General features: G+C 32.2%; 1 protein-coding gene across 4 annotated transcripts in view; it reads left to right on the plus strand.

Annotated features, from left to right (window-relative positions):
- The first annotated feature begins 230 nt into the window (after positions 1-230).
- Positions 231-17,918, plus strand: part of LOC111717966 (CUB and sushi domain-containing protein 3) — a 35,492-nt gene continuing 17,804 nt past the window's right edge. For 3 of the 4 annotated variants that reach the window (XM_023493431.1, XM_023493434.1, XM_023493432.1), the window contains exons 1-8: positions 231-587; positions 1,041-1,157; positions 2,615-2,674; positions 7,207-7,340; positions 10,345-10,441; positions 10,912-10,972; positions 15,199-15,252; positions 16,968-17,029. In XM_023493431.1, coding sequence (XP_023349199.1) covers positions 527-587; positions 1,041-1,157; positions 2,615-2,674; positions 7,207-7,340; positions 10,345-10,441; positions 10,912-10,972; positions 15,199-15,252; positions 16,968-17,029 — 646 coding nt within the window. In that variant the 5' untranslated portion in view covers positions 231-526. Of the gene's footprint in view, positions 588-1,040; positions 1,158-2,614; positions 2,675-7,206; positions 7,341-7,519; positions 7,588-10,344; positions 10,442-10,911; positions 10,973-15,198; positions 15,253-16,967; positions 17,030-17,918 lie in introns of those variants that run through there. The other variant, XM_023493433.1, reaches the window with a different exon arrangement.

Below are 17,918 nucleotides of genomic sequence, written 5' to 3' on the forward strand. Positions count from 1 at the left end.
AGGTTTACACCATTAGATTGCAAAGATATAGGGATTAGAACATTTCTTTTAATTCGACTTTTGGAAAAATATCTTAAACAATTTAAATATTCTTAAGGTTCAAAAAAATGAATTTAAACTTATTTTATCTTCTTTGTAAAGTTATAATTTTATTTTTTTAAGTTGAAATAGATATTTATGAATAAATTTAAAATAATTTTCTCTTTAACATCTAACAAAATTTCAGATATCAGAATGATCGGGGGGAAAATAAAGAAAAAATCAAACAATTGTAGAGAAAAGTTATTTGTGAAAAAGTGAACTTTTGAAAAGAAACTTTTATTGTAAAGACAAAGTTATATATTAGTGCAAAAATGTTCCTAAAGACAGAATGATAAACAGATAAACTTTTATACAAATGAACTCTATAAAAAAGTTTTCAAGTAACCTGTACTTGGGAATTAAAATGTGAAAAAGTGACAAGATCAATTCATTTTCTAAACTTCTCATGTACTAGATTTTGAAGGAAAAATCTCCGGCTGGTAAAATGTTATTATTCTTTGCTCTGAGTTCACTTCTCTTGGCCTACAATTCAGACAGAGTACACGGTAAACTATTTTAAACTTTATATCTGTTTTTCGGATGAGGAGGTAAATTGAACCCACCCACCCCCCCGGCCCATCCCATCCCATTTGTACGCCATTCAAATCTTTTAACATTATCTAAAATCTAAATATTTAGACAAAAAAAACAAAGCTTTTACATGGAACTGCTTGCGTTCTTATGCTTTCATTGTTCTGTTTATATAAACCTTAAATCACTATTTAGATCCATTTCCTTTTATAAAAGAAAACGATGTATATCAAGATGTATATTGGAAAAACAAACAATCTTGTGCTTTTTTATATTGAAGGACCAAACAACTTTGTATTCCCAGTATATTGGGACACCAAACAACCCTGTATTCTTTTGTACATTAGAACACCAAACAGCCCTGTATTTCTATATATCAAACACCAAACAACCTTATATGCACTTGTAATGGGGAACATCTTGTTTAGGTAAAGAATGTGGGTATCCAGGAACGCCAAACAATGGAACGTTCCAACCTACCGATCGTATATTCTATCCTGGAGATGAAGTTATCTACTCATGTAACTCTAAATTCATAATCAAAGGTTGGAACAATATTTAGATTACAGATTGCATTTGCATTATAATTTTAATCAAAGAGCTCACGCACCTCTGCCCCTTTAGTAAAAGTAAATTCAACGTATATGAAGCATAAAGTCTGACTGTGTCAACCTTGATGCACCGGCTATTCCTGTCCATAGAGCTAGGTGCAGTACAAACTGGGACCGGAAAGGTTGACCAGGCTCGGATATTCAAATGTACTACGGCTACCCGTGATTAAATTAGGCAAACTTATCTTGTTGCATGCAGATCTCATGAAAATTTCTTTAGAAAAAGGATTCTTGAGTGCTAATGGGTGAATGCTGTGGGCTTAAAAATTGCAAAAGTAACAATTTGACCTTACGTAATTGCAAATAGCTAGAAAGCTCAAATAATTGTAAATTACAGAAATTTAGCAATTATACTTGCAACATTACACAATTTAACAATTATACTTGCAACATTACACAATTTAATAATTATACTTGCAACATTACAAAATTTAACAATTATACTTGCAACATTACACAATTTAGCAATTGTACTTGCAACATTACACAATTTAGCAATTATACTTGCAACATTACACAATTTAATAATTATACTTGCAACATTACACAATTTAATAATTATACTTGCAACATTACAAAATTTAGCAATTATACTTGCAACATTACACAATTTAGCAATTGTACTTGCAAGATTACACAATTTAGCAATTATACTTACAACATTACACAATTTAGCAATTGTACTTGCAACATTACACAATTTAGCAATTATACTTGCAACATTACAAAATTTAGCCATTATACTTGCAATATTACACATTTTAGCAATTATACTTGCAACATTACAAACTTTTGCAATTACACTTACAACACTACAAAATTTAGCAAGTATACTTGCAACATTACACACAAAGGATGAGGTAATTCAGGGTTCGACATTCTAAGTGCCGTCAAAACTCAAGTTTCATCAAAAGAGGTTTTGGTTGTCAAACTCTTATCTTTTTGAGGAAACCCTGAAAGGATTGAATAATAATAAAGGCAACATTATTTAGGTGCTAAAAATAAAGACGACATTATCTAGGTGATGATAATAAAGACGACATTATCTATGAGATGATAATAAAGATGACATTATCTAGGAGATGATAATAAAGACGACATTATCTAGGAGATGATAATAAAGACGACATTATCTATGTGACGATAAGAAAGACGGCATTATGCGGATGATAATAAAGACGACATTATCTATGAAATGAAAAGAAAGACATTATTATCTAGGAGATGATAATAAAGACGACATTATCTAGGAAATAATAAAAAGACGCCAGTATAGGGTATGATGATAAAGACGACATTATAAATGTAAGGAAAAGAAAGACGACATTTTAAAAATGATGATAATAAAGACGACATTATGTATGAGATGATAAAAAGACGACATTATCTAGGTGATGAGAGGAGAACTTGTAACACCGATGGAACTTGGAATGGGAAACTACCCTTTTGCAGTAAGTACCTAAATACAAAATTATAACTTTTAATACAGTGATAACCAAAAAATACATCGGAAATAAAAAGACAACTTTAAAGCAATAAACTTCAGTGTATTTATAATGTTGTTACAAAGTAAATTATTTTACTAAAGTTAAATGGGTCTGTTTATACTGCACCTGGGTTGTGGTGGCGCATGCTCATTGGACTATTTAAATTCAGAATTTGAGTCTGAATGTCGTCTTCCTATTTCACTTTATTGCAAATGATTGCTTTGTTAATATGTTTGCTCTAAATAAAAAGTTAGTTAACAAACAATTAAAATATTTAAGAAATTAGAAAATATCGAAGGTTAGGTTTTCCAAAAGAAATTGGTTGCACATCTGAGATTTTATAAGGGCACACTAACCCCCCTGCCCGTCGCCCCCCCTTGGGCCCCCGATCTTCAAGGGTAAAGCAATAGAATTGTAATAATTTGGTAGTTTATAAGCAGTTTATTCTCAAACTTAATTCAAACTTTCAAACTATTCTTTTCTCGACTCAACAACTTGAAAATTCCAGCCCAGCTTCACTTGGTTTTAACATTTAGAAATAGATATTTTGAAAGCTTTGTTAAATTTTTAATAATTCTGGACAATACTTTAACATTCTTTAAAAAAAATAAGCTTTTAAGAAGATGTTTTTAAGTTGTTCAATAACAAAAAAAAAACTTCTTTAAAATTTATTTTCATCCTTACAGTTGCCAAAACAATATCGTTAAAAAGATGTCAGTCTTTTTATTTCATTTTTGTTATGAGATTTTTGAAAACTTAGTTATTTTGTATTATTTAAGAAGTAGAGTGACTCTTTGTTGGGAGATATATGTTTTCAAAAAAGTTAATTTCTTGTTTAAACTGTGTCATTTTTTAGGTGAAGAAGTTTCAACTACTTTGAATGTTTTCCCCTNCTCCTACAATTCCAGGTTTTTATTGAAACTCTGAAAAGTTTTCTTTTTTCTTGCTGTCATAACTTCCCTTTAATCCCCTCGATATGCTAATCTGTCTCATTCAAACCTATTCATTCTAACTGGGGGGGTGCATCCCCCCTGTTCAAACTGGTTAAAAAGGGTAAGCCCCCCTCCACTGGTTACTTTGTCCAGAATATTAGAATTTTTACAACTTAAAAACAATTTCCATTATTCATAATTATATGCAGTTTTATTGATAAATCTTTGAAAAATAACAAAATATTCCCAACAAAATAGTCAAAAATAACCAATAAAATAAATTCCTTTCTTTCGCACTCCTTCTAATAATGTGTTGTAACTGTTTGAAATAATTCTTAAATCCTTATAATGGGGTATAGTAATACCATTATATTTCAAGCCCTGCTGCGCTATTACCCCCCCCCCCTCTCCTCGGACCTCGCACTCACATATCCTTCTAACTCCATTCTTATCCTCCCCTGTAAAAGAGAACGTCCACCCCTCTTCCATTCAGATGCGTATTCAGGGGGGACTATTGGAACTTTATGTCAGTGTTTTAGGGGTTTTTCGGCCACCCCCCCCCCCCTTGCAAAAATTCCTAAAAACGTCCCCGCTTCCATTATTATCCATATTTCCTTTAAGTGCTAATTAATTGTTCTTTAAGTTTTCCTTAAGTAATTATAAAACCATACATTAATTAATTAATCTATAGGAATTAATTACTCCAGTTTTCAATTCGCAAACATAAAGGGAAAAGAACAAAAAAATGAATATTTGTGAAAATAAAGGGAAAAGCGAAAAATGGGCAAGGGGGGAAGCACAAAACAATTCTATATTTTTTTTCACAAAAACTAGCAAAATTATAGCAATTAAGTTAATGTTGAATATAACTGGTGTATATAAAGGTGTTCTTAAAACAATAATACATTATTAAATCATAATATTTTGTTTGCTAATTGTAATTTGTCATGTAAAAAGTCAGCAATAATATAAAACATTAAATTGGTAAATTGGGAGTTGGATTAATTGGGAAGATTGAGTAATGAATAGATGTTTTATGGGGACCACTGTATTGGGAAGAGAATAAGCAAGATATAGAAGTTCAGAACAGAGGTACAGATATAATAAAATACGTGTATAAAAACTATGGAGAATATGTAGTTTAGTGGATAAAAAATGTTGATAAGGAGTGAAGACGACATTTTGGAAGGAATTGGCGGATTATTTTTAAGTTGGAATAAGAGAGAGAAAAGAGTATAAAAATCATCATTAGAATCATTCAGTACTCTGAAACAATAGTTTTGAAGCAAAAACGACATTTTCCGTACATTGGAGCGCATCGAGAGTAACCAACCGTATTTATATACAGCCTTACTTTCTTCACACTTCTTCACTTCGTTTTATTTCAAAACGAAAACTATCAAATCAAAGATCTTAAACATCGAGTTGCAAAGAAATAGGGATTAACAATTCTGGCAAAAACTGAGTATTACAATATAAATGAATTCTAAGAAACTAAAAGAAAATTGTATTTTAGTTCTATCAACTAAAAATCGATAATTGCCAGTCTTCATTAAACATTTACAGGTGTTGGAAGAGTAGTTGGTTAGCACATTTCTAATTAGTAGAAACTAAAGGGATGTACACACATAGAAATATTTATGTATTATAAAACTTGGTTTTACTTTACCAGTTTGTAAACCCAATCTCATGGCACGAAAAATTATAGTATAATTCATTTTAAGACAATTAAGAACAAAGTTTGGCACTAAATTAAGAAAGATAGGGATTAGGAATTATTGAACTATTTAACATGAAAAACATCTCAATTGTCAGGAAAAATTTAAGAGTTTGACTTTAATCTCCCTCATCCCCCCCCCAAAAAAAAAAAACTATATTAGACAAAAATGGCCTAAACAAAAAGGAAAAAGTAGGATAAGGAAGTAGAGATTGTTGAACTAACTTTAACCTTAGAGAAAAAATACTACCTCTCATAAATTCATTAATTTAGAGCCCTTATGTATTATACAAGATATAAGTATTATGTAGCTTTGGAACCCAGCCTTGACTGGAGTTTATAAAAGTTAACCCAATCAACTTAGCGCGTTCTAACCTAGCTAAGAACATTTCCGTGGTTCCCCGAATTCATCAAATCAAGATTTTAGACAAATTGGTCCATGTGTTTATGATCGGACATACACACATTCAAACTTTTATATATAGATTATGTTAGATTAATGTATTCTACACATCATAAATAATTAATATTCTAAACCTAGATGTATACTGTATTAGTAATTAAGAAAACCGCGCTGGGCCTTTTATTTACCAGGAAATTAATTGAAAAGTAATAATTATGAATACAACAGAAAAGAATGAGACAAGGGTCGTTGATTTGGTTTTATTTACTTTTTTGCCACTTAGCGCACCACGCTTTTCTATTAACAAATTAAGCAAATTACAATGTTGATCGGTCGCCAATTTTCTTCATATTTGTAAAACTTAACTTTGTCGCCAAATTTATCTGTTTAAATGGATGCATTTTTCAGAACAATAAAAATAATAATGACAATAACTTTATTAAAACCAGTGTTGGGAAAATGAAATTATATGTTAAAGGGAGTGTTCGCGAAAAATGAAAGGGGGTATGGGCTTAATGCGATAAAAAAGCGCTTTTGATCGCTACTAATCTTACTTCTATCTGTTGCGTCTATAAGGAGAAAATTGTTAAAAACGACTCACACCGAAGAACGTAGTGTTCATACAAATTCAGAAAGATGCAACATTAAACTCGGATCGTAAAAATTTCTATTTGATTCCCAACAAATCAATCAGATATTACAAACAATAGTCATCGATTATTTTTCGACGCATTCGTAAATAGTTGATATTTCTTAATATTTTGTATTTTTCATGATCTGAGAGTTACATTTTTTCCTGTTTCGAGGATTTTTGATAATGAAGACGACATTTTCATATTTTCCAGGAATGTTCGAAAATCCAGCGCCAGCGAAAATTAATTAAAAAACCAAAATCAAAAATATTATGAAATATTAACTATATATGAATGCGTCGAAAAATAATCGATGACTACTGTTTGTAATATCTGAATGATTTGTTTGGAATTAAATTGATTTGTTTACGATCCGAGTTGAATGTTGCATCTTTCCGAATTTGTATGGGCGCTGCGTTCTTCGGTGTGAGTCGTTTTTAACAATTTTCTCCTTATAGACGCAACAGATAGAAGTAAGATTAGTAGCGATCAAAAGCGCTTTTTTATCGCATTAAGCCTATACCCCCTTTCATTTTTCGCGAACACTCCCTTTAAATGCTTTTTATAAAGAAAAGTTGACATAAACCAAGTATCTTCCTTGTCTGTGAAAAGTATTCACAATTTATTAATTTCCTTATGCAATTACGCAATATGCAATACCCAATATGCGATACGTATTGAAGAAAAAAATTTTCGTTATGAACATCTTAATTACATCACAATAAAAAATAAACTCTTTAATCTGCAATATCATTATAACTGTAAAGTGTAAATAATAATTGTGGAAAAAATAATTTTGAATAATGTTGCAGGAGAAAACCTTGCTCTGGGAAAGACTGCAACTCAGTCAGATGTACTTTGGAGTTACACACCTGAACTAGCGGTAGACGGAGATATGAACACCTGTAGTTTTACCTCAAGGAAGGAGGGACAACGCTGGTGGCAGGTAACCTATAGAACTAGCAGTAGATGGAGATATGAACACTTGTAGTTTTACCTCAAGGAAGGAAGGACAACGCTGGTGGCAGGTAACCTATAGAAATAGCAGGTAGATGGAGATATGAACACATGTAGTTTTACCTCAAGGAAGGAGGGACAACAATGGTGGCAGGTAATCTATAGAACTAGCAGCAGTTGGAGATATGAACACCTGTAGTTTTACCTCAAGGAAGGAGGGATAACGCTGGTGGCAGGTAACTTTTAGAAGAAGCAGTAGATGGAGATATGAACGAAATAGTTTTACCTCAAGGAAGGAAGGACAACGCTGGTGGCAGGTAACATATAGAACTAGCAGTAGATGGAGATATGAACACTTGTAGTTTTACCTCAAGGAAGGAAGGACAACGCTGGTGGCAGGTAACTTATAGAACTAGCAGTAGATGGAAATATGAACACCTGTAGTTTTACCTCAAGGAATGAGGGACAACGCCGCGCTGGTGGCAGGTAACCTATAGAACTAGCAGTAGATGGAGATATGAACACCTGTAGTTTTACCTCAAGGAAGGAGGAACAAAGCTGGTGGCAGGTAACCTATAGAACTAGCAGTAGATGGAGATATGAACACCTGTAGTTTTACCTCAAGGAAGGAGGAACAAAGCTGGTAGCAGGTAACTTAATTATAGAACTAGCAGTAGACGGAGATATGAACACCTGTAGTTTTACCTTAAGGAAAGAGGAACAAAGCTGGTAGCAGGTAATCTGTAGAACCTTCAGTAGATGGGAAATGGGGATAGGAAATCCCAAGTTTTACAATGATGGATGGAAAGCGCTTGTTGCAGGGAAATTATAGAATATACAGATAGAAACACAAGTGTAATGCTAGCCGCAAGTAAAACAATTTCTACCCAAATGTTAGTTTTTGGTCCAGTTTGGCGCATTTGACCTTCAAATCTGAGCCAAGCTTTTATCAATATCCAATATCAGATTTAATGATTGTTAACTGCTTATCCATTTAACGGATGTAAGAAATTAGGAGTTTGGAGAATATAAATTTCTAAGTATCTAATCTATGCAAGATTAAGAAAATCGAGAATTATATAAATCAATAAATAATTTATCATTAAATACTAGACAAAATGTGGTATGCTATCTGCAGCATTTATTGATTAAAGGATTAATTTGGTTTTATTTTAATCTAAAAATTGTCCAGTTAACAGGGGAATTTAATAAATAAAGTTTATTGGTAGGATAAACTATTTCAGTTTTTAGAAACAAATAAAAAATGGCTTAAAAGGTTTGCACTTCCAAATTAAAAAACCTAATAATTCTCTCGTTTTATATTATTTGTAGGCTATTTTTAAGATATTGTGACGGCTGTTATCCAGATATTATGTCTGCTGTTTTTCAGATAGCTATTTTCCAGATGTTGTTTCGACTATTTTCTATAGATATTGTGTCAGCTGTTTTCCAGATATTGTTTCAGCAATTTTCCAGAAATTGTGTCAGCTGTTTTCCAGATATTGTTTCAGCAATTTTCCAGACATTGTGTCAGCTGTTTTCAAGATATTGTTTCAGCAATTTTCCAGAAATTGTGTCAGCTGTTTTCCAGATATTGTTTCATCTATTTTACAAATGTTTCTTAAATATTGTGTTAGCTGTTTTACGGATTTGTAAAACCATAGTTACAGATATTGTGTCAGCTGATCTACAGATGTCAGCTGTCTACAGATGTCAGCTGTCTACAGATGTCAGCTGTCTACAGATGTCCGCTGTGCTTAAGATATCAGCTGTTCTTAAGATATCAGCTGTTCTTAAGATGTCAGCTGTTGAGATGTCAGCTGTTTTTAAGATGTGTGCTGTTCTACAGATGTCAGCTGTTTCCAGGGTCTGTAGTCAGGGTCTGATGTTAATAAGATCTAATTTATGCAAAATCTACCCACAAATACAAGATGGTGTCTTTTTCTTTAAAATTCAGCATACTCTGAAAATAAAAGAATTATTTTAAACACAAACCCCTCTTGATTCCGCTCCTAGATACGTAAATAGATAAATAGTAAGATAGATACAGAGGTAAATAGATAAATAGTAAGATAGAATTGTATTCTTGTATTCTTGTATTCTTGTATTCTTGTATTCTTGTATTCTTGTATTCTTGTATTCTTGTATTCTTGTATTCTTGTATTCTTAAAGGGACTGTAGATATTATTTCTAGGGCTCTCCATTTATAGAGTAGCATGTCTGAATTATGTATACAAGTTCACAACACTATCATTTAACTCTTAAAGGGAGTGTTCACAAAAAATGGAAGGGAGTATGGGCTTACTTCGTAAAATAGTCGATGGTGATTACTGCTAATCTTACTTCTATCTGTTGCGTCTATAAGGAGAAAATTGTTAAAAACGACTCATACCGTGTCTTCAGAACGTAGCGTCCATACAAATTCAGAAAGTTGCAATATTTGACATGGATTGTAAAAAAATTAATTTCAAATCATTCAGAGATATTGCAACTTATAATCATTGACTTTTTTGACGCATTTGTATATAGTTTATATAGCATGATATTTTTATTAGTTTTATATACAATGCACTTAAAACGAGGATTTTTTTTATCCGTTGGGTGTCTCTTCTATATGGAACCACAGAAACATCGAGAGTAGAGACACCTAACGGCCAACTTATTGTCGTTTAAATTGCATTGTATACAAAAAATGCGATATATTATGAAATATCAACTATATGATTTGTTTTTTTTGACAATTTTCTCCTTATAGACGCAACATATAAAAGTCAGAGAAGTATCAAGCACCATCGAATATTTCTCGACGTAAGCCTATTCCTCCCTTTAATTTTTGCGAACACTCCCTTTAATGTTGACCAAGATATCCTTATACGCAAATAAATTGGTATGCACCAAACAACAAAGATACAGTTTTACAGATTTCAGTATTTCTTTGTTTTTTAATGATGTAAATAAAAATTATAATTTTTCCAAAATTATAAAATATTTAGGTTTCCCTAAGCCGTCATCTCCTGATATCCTCAGTATGGATCTCCATGAGTCCTGGTTCATATCAGAAATTCTCTATATTTGTCGTAGAAATCCTAGGTAATAACAATTCACAACTGTACCCTGTAAACCTATGTCATCGTTAGCAGACAAATCCATGTTTTTACTTTTAAAAATGTTATGCAAAATTTGATACCGGCCCTCTGGTGCTATCATCAAATTACATTAATTTTGTAATAAATAAGCTAGTTGGTATTTTTGAACAGTTTTAGAAAGTTTAAGCTCCAGCATTCCTTGCAAAGATTAATCAATTAAGCAGTGAGTACTAAATAGTTAAATTAATGAGGGAAAATCCAGTACAGGTTCCAAATTAAAGGACTCTGGTACCAAATTTTATGAATGAGAGATGGGTTGTTGAACTACCAACAAATTCTGAATGTCTGCTTTAAAGTTGAAGATTTTTAAGGATTTGAATAAGTGACTCTGAATTTGAACCCTTGTCCAAGACAAAGCTTATAGTATATAGCCCAGCTTTCATAAAATATATATTACACGGATAATTAATATAGATGGAAGTACTGCAGAGTATAAGCCCTGTGCTCAGTTTGAAGGAAGATTTAAAACTCTTAGGTCAGTAACACTTCCCAATCATTCTCTTTCATGTCAGTAACCATTCCCCCTCATTCTCTTACATGTAAGTAACTCTTACCCCTCATTCTCTTACATGTCAGTAACACTTCCCCCTCATTCTCTTTCATGTCAGTAACCATTCCCTCTCATTCTCTTACATGTAAGTAACTCTTACCCCTCATTCTCTTACATATCAGTAACACTTCCCCCTCATTCTCGTTCATGTCAGTAACACTTCCCCCTCATTTTCTTACATGTCAGTAACACTTCCCCCTCATTCTCTTTCATGTCAGTAACCATTCCCCCTCATTCTCTTACATGTAAGTAACTCTTACCCCTCACTCTCTTACATGTCAGTAACACTTCCCCCTCATTCTCTTTCATGTCAGTAACACTTCCCCCTCATCTTCTTACATGTCAGTAACACTTCCCCCTCATTCTCTTTCATGTCAGTAACACTTCCCCCTCATTCTCTTACATGTCAGTAACTCTTACCCCTTATTCTCTTACAGTAGTATTAACTCTCATTCGTCTACAAGTCAGTAACCCTTCTCCCTCACTCTTGTACAGGTCAGCAGCCCTTGCCCCTCATTCTTTTAACAAGGCCTTTATCTTACCACACAAGCATATCATATCTTACATGAAATCACATATCCCACAATGGAAAATGCTTTTGCTGGTTTGGGCCTGCAAAAGGTTTATACCTTAGTATCGCAATGATTAAAAACTGGAAAAAAATTGAACTCTTCTATTCTAAAAGGTAGATAATAATCTAAAGTTTTAACAATATTTGAATTCCTTCCAAGATATATCTGTTAAAATAATTTAGGTTAACATCAAGGCGGTTGATTTTTTATTAAGCAAATTTTCAATTTTTAAATTATTTGTTTCCAATTTAGATACAAAATATAAATATTTCAATGAACATGAAGAAAACAGTGATTGAAATTCCTCATTTGTCAGTATTTTCTGTTCAAACTCCACATGGATACCTAAGTTGCTTGCAAAGATCACTGCCATTTGTTGCACTGCATCTTCCAGAGGTGCATGTAGATTGAATTCCATTGATCTGATAGATACCATTTAGTCTACTGTTTATACACCTTAGATTACAGATTGGAGCAGTTGTTGTTGGAGCAGTTGTTGTGGGAGCAGCAGTTGTAGTAGCAACTGTTGGTGTTCCACATGGATATCCTAAAGCCATGCAAAGATTACTTCCATCCGTAGAAGTGCAAATACCTAAGCTGCAGGTTGCAGGGAGACCATTCAATAGATAGTTTCCAGAAAATGTCCCCACACATCTGAGATCGCATGCAACACCTGTAGCTGGAGCTTGGGTTGTAGGAGAGGCAGTTGTTGGTTGTACTGGAGGATTAGTTCCTGAACACCATCCATCTGCAACATTTGAGTTGATCCAATCCAAGTAGTTGGTAACTCTAGCATATACTCCAGCAGTGTTAGTAGAAGCACAACCTATACCATAGGATACAACACCTACTACTGTGTATCTTCCATCCTCCTTGACAACCAGAGGTCCACCACTATCTCCCTGACAGCTATCAGTTCCTGCTGCATAAGCACACATCCTTGTTTTTCCAATATTTGCGTATGGTCCTAGGCAGGTTGAATCAGAGTTAGCTACAATTTTAACTGTAGTTTCCTTCAGCAAATCACTTGTAGACCCTCCTGAAGAGGTAGTGCCCCACCCTGAAACAACTGCTTGCTGGCCTACATAAAGATTATTTGGATCAGTAGGTAGGCAGGCAGGTACAACATTGGCGTTAAATACAACATCAGAAGACAAGCGGAGCAGAGCAATATCATTATTCGTATTCTTTTCATCATAGTCATCTCTCATAATAATATTGGCAACAGGAATATTCTGTTGTGGTATTGTCTCGATAGCAAAATTTTTACTATAATCTCCAATTTTGACCAACGCACTCCTAGCCGCGACACCTCCACTCACAACACAGTGCATTGCAGTCATGACATACCTTTTATTGATCAATGTACCTCCGCAAGAAGCGCAACCATTAGCAAAACAGGTCTGAACAAATACTTGATATGGAAGCTTGTTCTGTGGGGTAACTACAGATCCACCAACAATTCTTCCAGCTGCTGGATTAGGATTGCTCACAGCATACCCGCATCCACAATCTGTTGTAGCTCTGGCCAAAGCCATCTTAGGAGTCAGCAGACTGGGATCAACAACCTCAGTTTCATTTGTAAGAAGCTGGACCTCTAGCTTTGGAGTCAACAGGCTTGGATTGATTTCTTCAGTCTCATTTACAAGAAGTTGAACTTCAAGTTTTGGCAAGATATTCCTTGATTCGGTTTCATTGCTGATCAAGACAATATCAAGCTTAGGTTGAATATTTTTGGCCTGGGATACTCCAGCCAACAGAAAAGTCAAACACAAGACAGATCTCATCTAAAAATGTTCATTTTAGCATCAAATTTAAATTCAACATCTAAACTTGCTTTTATGGTGTCTTTAAAGTGTCTTAGATTTAGTAAAAACAATGGAAACATCTTATAAGCAAAGAATATGGAGAAAATGGAGGTTAAAAGTTATAAATGAACACAACAAAAAGGCCTGATTTTGAATGTCTAAAATAATGATATTACTGCACCTTGGGAGAAGTAGGCTTGAGTAACGTACTACAGAAGTCCCAGCAGTATTTATACCAAGATAACACTTGTGTGTCTATTTGCTCAATTACACAAATACTAAGTTTAACAAAGCTTTGAAAGGGATTGCTGGTGTTGCAGAAATGTTTTATCGCTGAATTCTTATTTTGAGAATAAAATTCATGATTTAAAGAACTTAACATTTTTACAATATAAGGCTTTTGACGTAGGAAATGACAAATACTAACTCTGTCCTGAACATTCTTCTAATTATATTTATGCTAAAACGTTAGTTTCCTCCCACAATATGGCCAGAACCAAGGGCTGTATAACCAAAGGATAAAACAGTGTATGCCATACTAGATTGTGCCAAATTAAAAAAATTTTACTTTCTGGTCAAATTTTTGATTAAAATAAGAAGCTTAATTTGCAAGTTGAATTAACTAGGACCTATACCCGATATAAAAAAGTCGGTTTCACAACTAGTCCAACTAAAGATACTATTACAACCGAGGCCGAATTTAAAATCGGTTTAAATTTAAGCCGCTGCTCAAATATGGTTGGTTCTACTTAAATTTGTATTAAATTTTTCAAGATTTAAGCCGGCGATCAATTAAAACCGGTTTTTGGGGGGTTTAAGACGTGGCTTAAATTAATTGTATATTTTTATTGTAAAAGATAAAAACATGTCCAAATATAATAAGTATGTGAACAGTAGTTTTTTGTCCTAGCACTCTCATTTTAGACACTATCACCGTGAAATTATGTGACTTTTAATGAATAGTAATTAAAAGGATTTTTAGTTAAAATGATATTTTTTTTATTTATTGTCCGGTCTGTGAAAAAAAATCTTAAATAGCCCACTTTTTTGTGACTATAGCTACAGATCTAAAAACTATATTTTTGAAAAGCTTTGAAAAATGCATGGAGAAACATATGTGTCACATGTTTATATTTCATTTTGTTGATCCTTTTTTAGGCTTTTTTCCCACCCTCCCTAGCACCAAGTTATCGGTCTACTTTTTTTTTCTTGGAGCTGGCCATGAAAATTTGGGCCATGAACATGCATTTCAACCCTATACCTCTAAGGCCTATATTCTCTAAGGCATTTTTCTTGGAGGGGGGGCGACAAACGCCCCCCCCCCTTTGTCGCTAGTTAAAAGAAAGTTTTATGAACGCTATGCAATGTTATTGTTCAAAATTATTCTTTAACTTCACTATATTAAATTTATTTATACTTTTTGTTCGAAATATATCTTTAATAATGTACATTGATAATACCCTATTTACATAACTAAACATTTTTACACATTTTTAAAATCAAAATATTGAGAAAAAACTTGAAGAAAATAGTTATAGATATTGTTTATTTTTATTTAAATCAGCCACATTGAATCAAAACAAAAAGCATTAGAGAGTAATGGTTTGGATGCTTTGGAGTAAAATTTGAATTGTTTATCCTTATTTTCTACCATCCTTGTCTGGCCCATACACAAACTAAAATCCTTAACCTATGGAAAAATTAAAAACTTTTTTCATTTTTTGATGTTTTTCATTTTTTATTATTTTTATTAATAACATTCGAAATTCAGAAAAGAGTTCGAGTGCGTGAATGAAGGTCAAAAGGGACAGTTTGTTTATATCAGGTAACTTTTATATTCTAAAAATTCCAAAACAAGAAAAAAATTCTAGCGTTTGTTTGATAAAAATAAAATAAAATTTAATATATTGAAAACATACAACTAACGGTTTACAAGGGTATCTTTTATTTTTTCATGTATTTGCAAATCAAGAAGTTTTTTTTTGAAATATTTCAAAAACGCAGAATTTTTAAATAACATAAAATTAAGTAATGAACGAATTTTTTTTTCGGAAACACTTTGATAGATGTACCATCGTAAGACACATGAGCTCGCGTATAGTATTGTTAATCTAAAACGCTTAATCTCGCTTAATCTCCAATGTGGGGTTTTTTTAATTTAAAGAGCAGTGCTCGATCCCTTCAGTTGAGTTGTCCCTGCAGGATTTGACCAATTAACTGAACCCGTAGCTCTGCATAATATTGAGATCGTTGGTTGATCCCTAAAATCACGACATAAAAATTCAATTTACTTAAAAATATTTTATGGCACTTTTTAGTCCTAGAGCTAGATACTTAAAAAATAATACTTAAAATTACAATTCATTATCATAAAATCGAAGAATGATTAAATAAAACGTACTTTTATTTAAATCAAAATCATGTTCTATTTAATTTATTCCAGTTTAAGCAAACACAGCAGGATTTTCCTAGAATTTGATATCTGAATCAATGTGTTTATTGTACGAATACAATGATTGTATATTCAGTTGTTAAGCCAAAACAAATATTTTTTTTATATTATTCCTGTCATTTAGATCTGTTGAATACTTGTATAAAAAACATTTATGTGTAAATACAGATATTTCTGTTAGAAATTACAAAATTTTCTAGCTTTTATAAAATCATATAATTATGTATAAAAAAACAAAAAATCAATAATTTAATATCTTTTAAAGATTTAAAAATTTCCCCCTAGTATTAGCATTAAGCCTACATTACTTAAAGAAATGAGCATTTTATAATCTTCAATTCAAAGATGAAAGTTTAGGGATAATATGATGGATTTAATATATTAAGAAACACTAAATATAAAAAACATTAAATTATTTTCAAATTTAATCCAAAGATTAAATGTTTAAAGATGTAATTTATTTATAAACATGTAATTACATATTTAAATCTGAAAAACATATATTTATAAACATCAAAATCGTCTCAAACTGAAGTGAAAAAAATAAATCTTTCCACAAACTAAATTTTTCAATTCCCTATATCTTTGCAACCTAATTGTGTAAACCTTTGATATTTCAAACTTAGATTATTTATTGAAATATCTCAGGTTGGGTTGCAAAGTTATAGGATTGAAATAAGCAAAGTTTATAACAAAGACCCATGACTCCTTTCCTGAAAGTTTTAAATCTTATATGTTTTCAATCATAATTATTGAATAAATATTGAAAAAAAGAAAATAGATTTGAATTTATGATATGTAACGTAAACAGATAAAAGAAACGAGCCTGTGCTACAAACATTTATTTTCGAATTCTAATATCTTTTGCAACCAAATGTTGTAGGCCTTATAAATTTCAATCTGTGAATTATGTTAGATCAAATAATCTAAGGTTAACACCATCAGGTTGCAAATGTATATGAATTAGAAAATTTTTATCTGGCATAAAATCAAATACTTGGTGTAAAACCAAGGAGCTACGAGGTCTTAAAGCCATACCAAAAAAAATAAATTTGACCTTTTATTTAATTTAAAGATTGCATATTTAGGGATGATAGAATGGATACAGAATACTTTGGACTTTGTGAAATTCAAGTTTTTCAAGCGCAAGGTGAGTAAAATACACTTTTGAAACCTTCTTTAAAGGGACTGTATGCGTAAGTTTTTCAAGCGCGAGGTGAGTAAAATATGCTTTGAAACCTTCTTTAAAGGGACTGTAAGCGTAATTTAAAGTTTTCAAGCGCGAGGTGAGTAAAATATGCTTTGAAACCTTCTTTAAAGTGACTGTAAGCGTAATTTCAAGTGGCCCTCCATGCAAAGATTGCAATGTCCGATTTACAACGGTACCGGATTAAAAGCTTTGTCTGATCAAGTATGAACTAGATATCCATGCTTTTCTTTCTTTAAACTAGATACTTTCATTTGCGTTTTCTATGTGAAAGTAACTAGCCAATTTCTTGCTTATTGTAAGCAATGGAGAAATCAACGGAATTAAATACTTTTCGAGTTAAAAAAAAAACAACATCGTCTTCCACTTTTTTATCAGATTAAGGTTTTAATGGTACCAATGTAAATTGGGCATTGCCATATTTGCATGGAGGGTCACTCAAAATTACGCTTACAGTCCCATTTAAACATACTTTAATTAGAAATTCAAAAGTGCGCGCTTCTATTATTTCTATTTGATAATTCTGTAAATAAATTTGATAATTACAAGCTCTAAACAGTGGTTCAGCAGATTTCAAAGCCAAGTTTTACAAAATTAAATAATTAGACTCCAATCTTCTTATATAACGGGTATTTCAGTGAAACTTTTTATATTTTTTTTTTTATTGATAGACCTAAAGACAAGCAGGTCAAAGAATTTATTGTATAACAATTGATCTTTATTATTTTTTTTTGGTATTTTAACATAATAAACGAATTTTACAAAAAAGGTTGCTTGGCATTCTCTTTGGATTTCATCCTAATCCCCCCGCCCCNCATAGTTTCAGTAGAAG

This window comes from Eurytemora carolleeae, unplaced genomic scaffold (genome assembly GCF_000591075.1).
Source record: "Eurytemora carolleeae unplaced genomic scaffold, Eaff_2.0 scaffold1283, whole genome shotgun sequence".
Lineage (NCBI taxonomy): Eukaryota > Metazoa > Arthropoda > Copepoda > Calanoida > Temoridae > Eurytemora > Eurytemora carolleeae.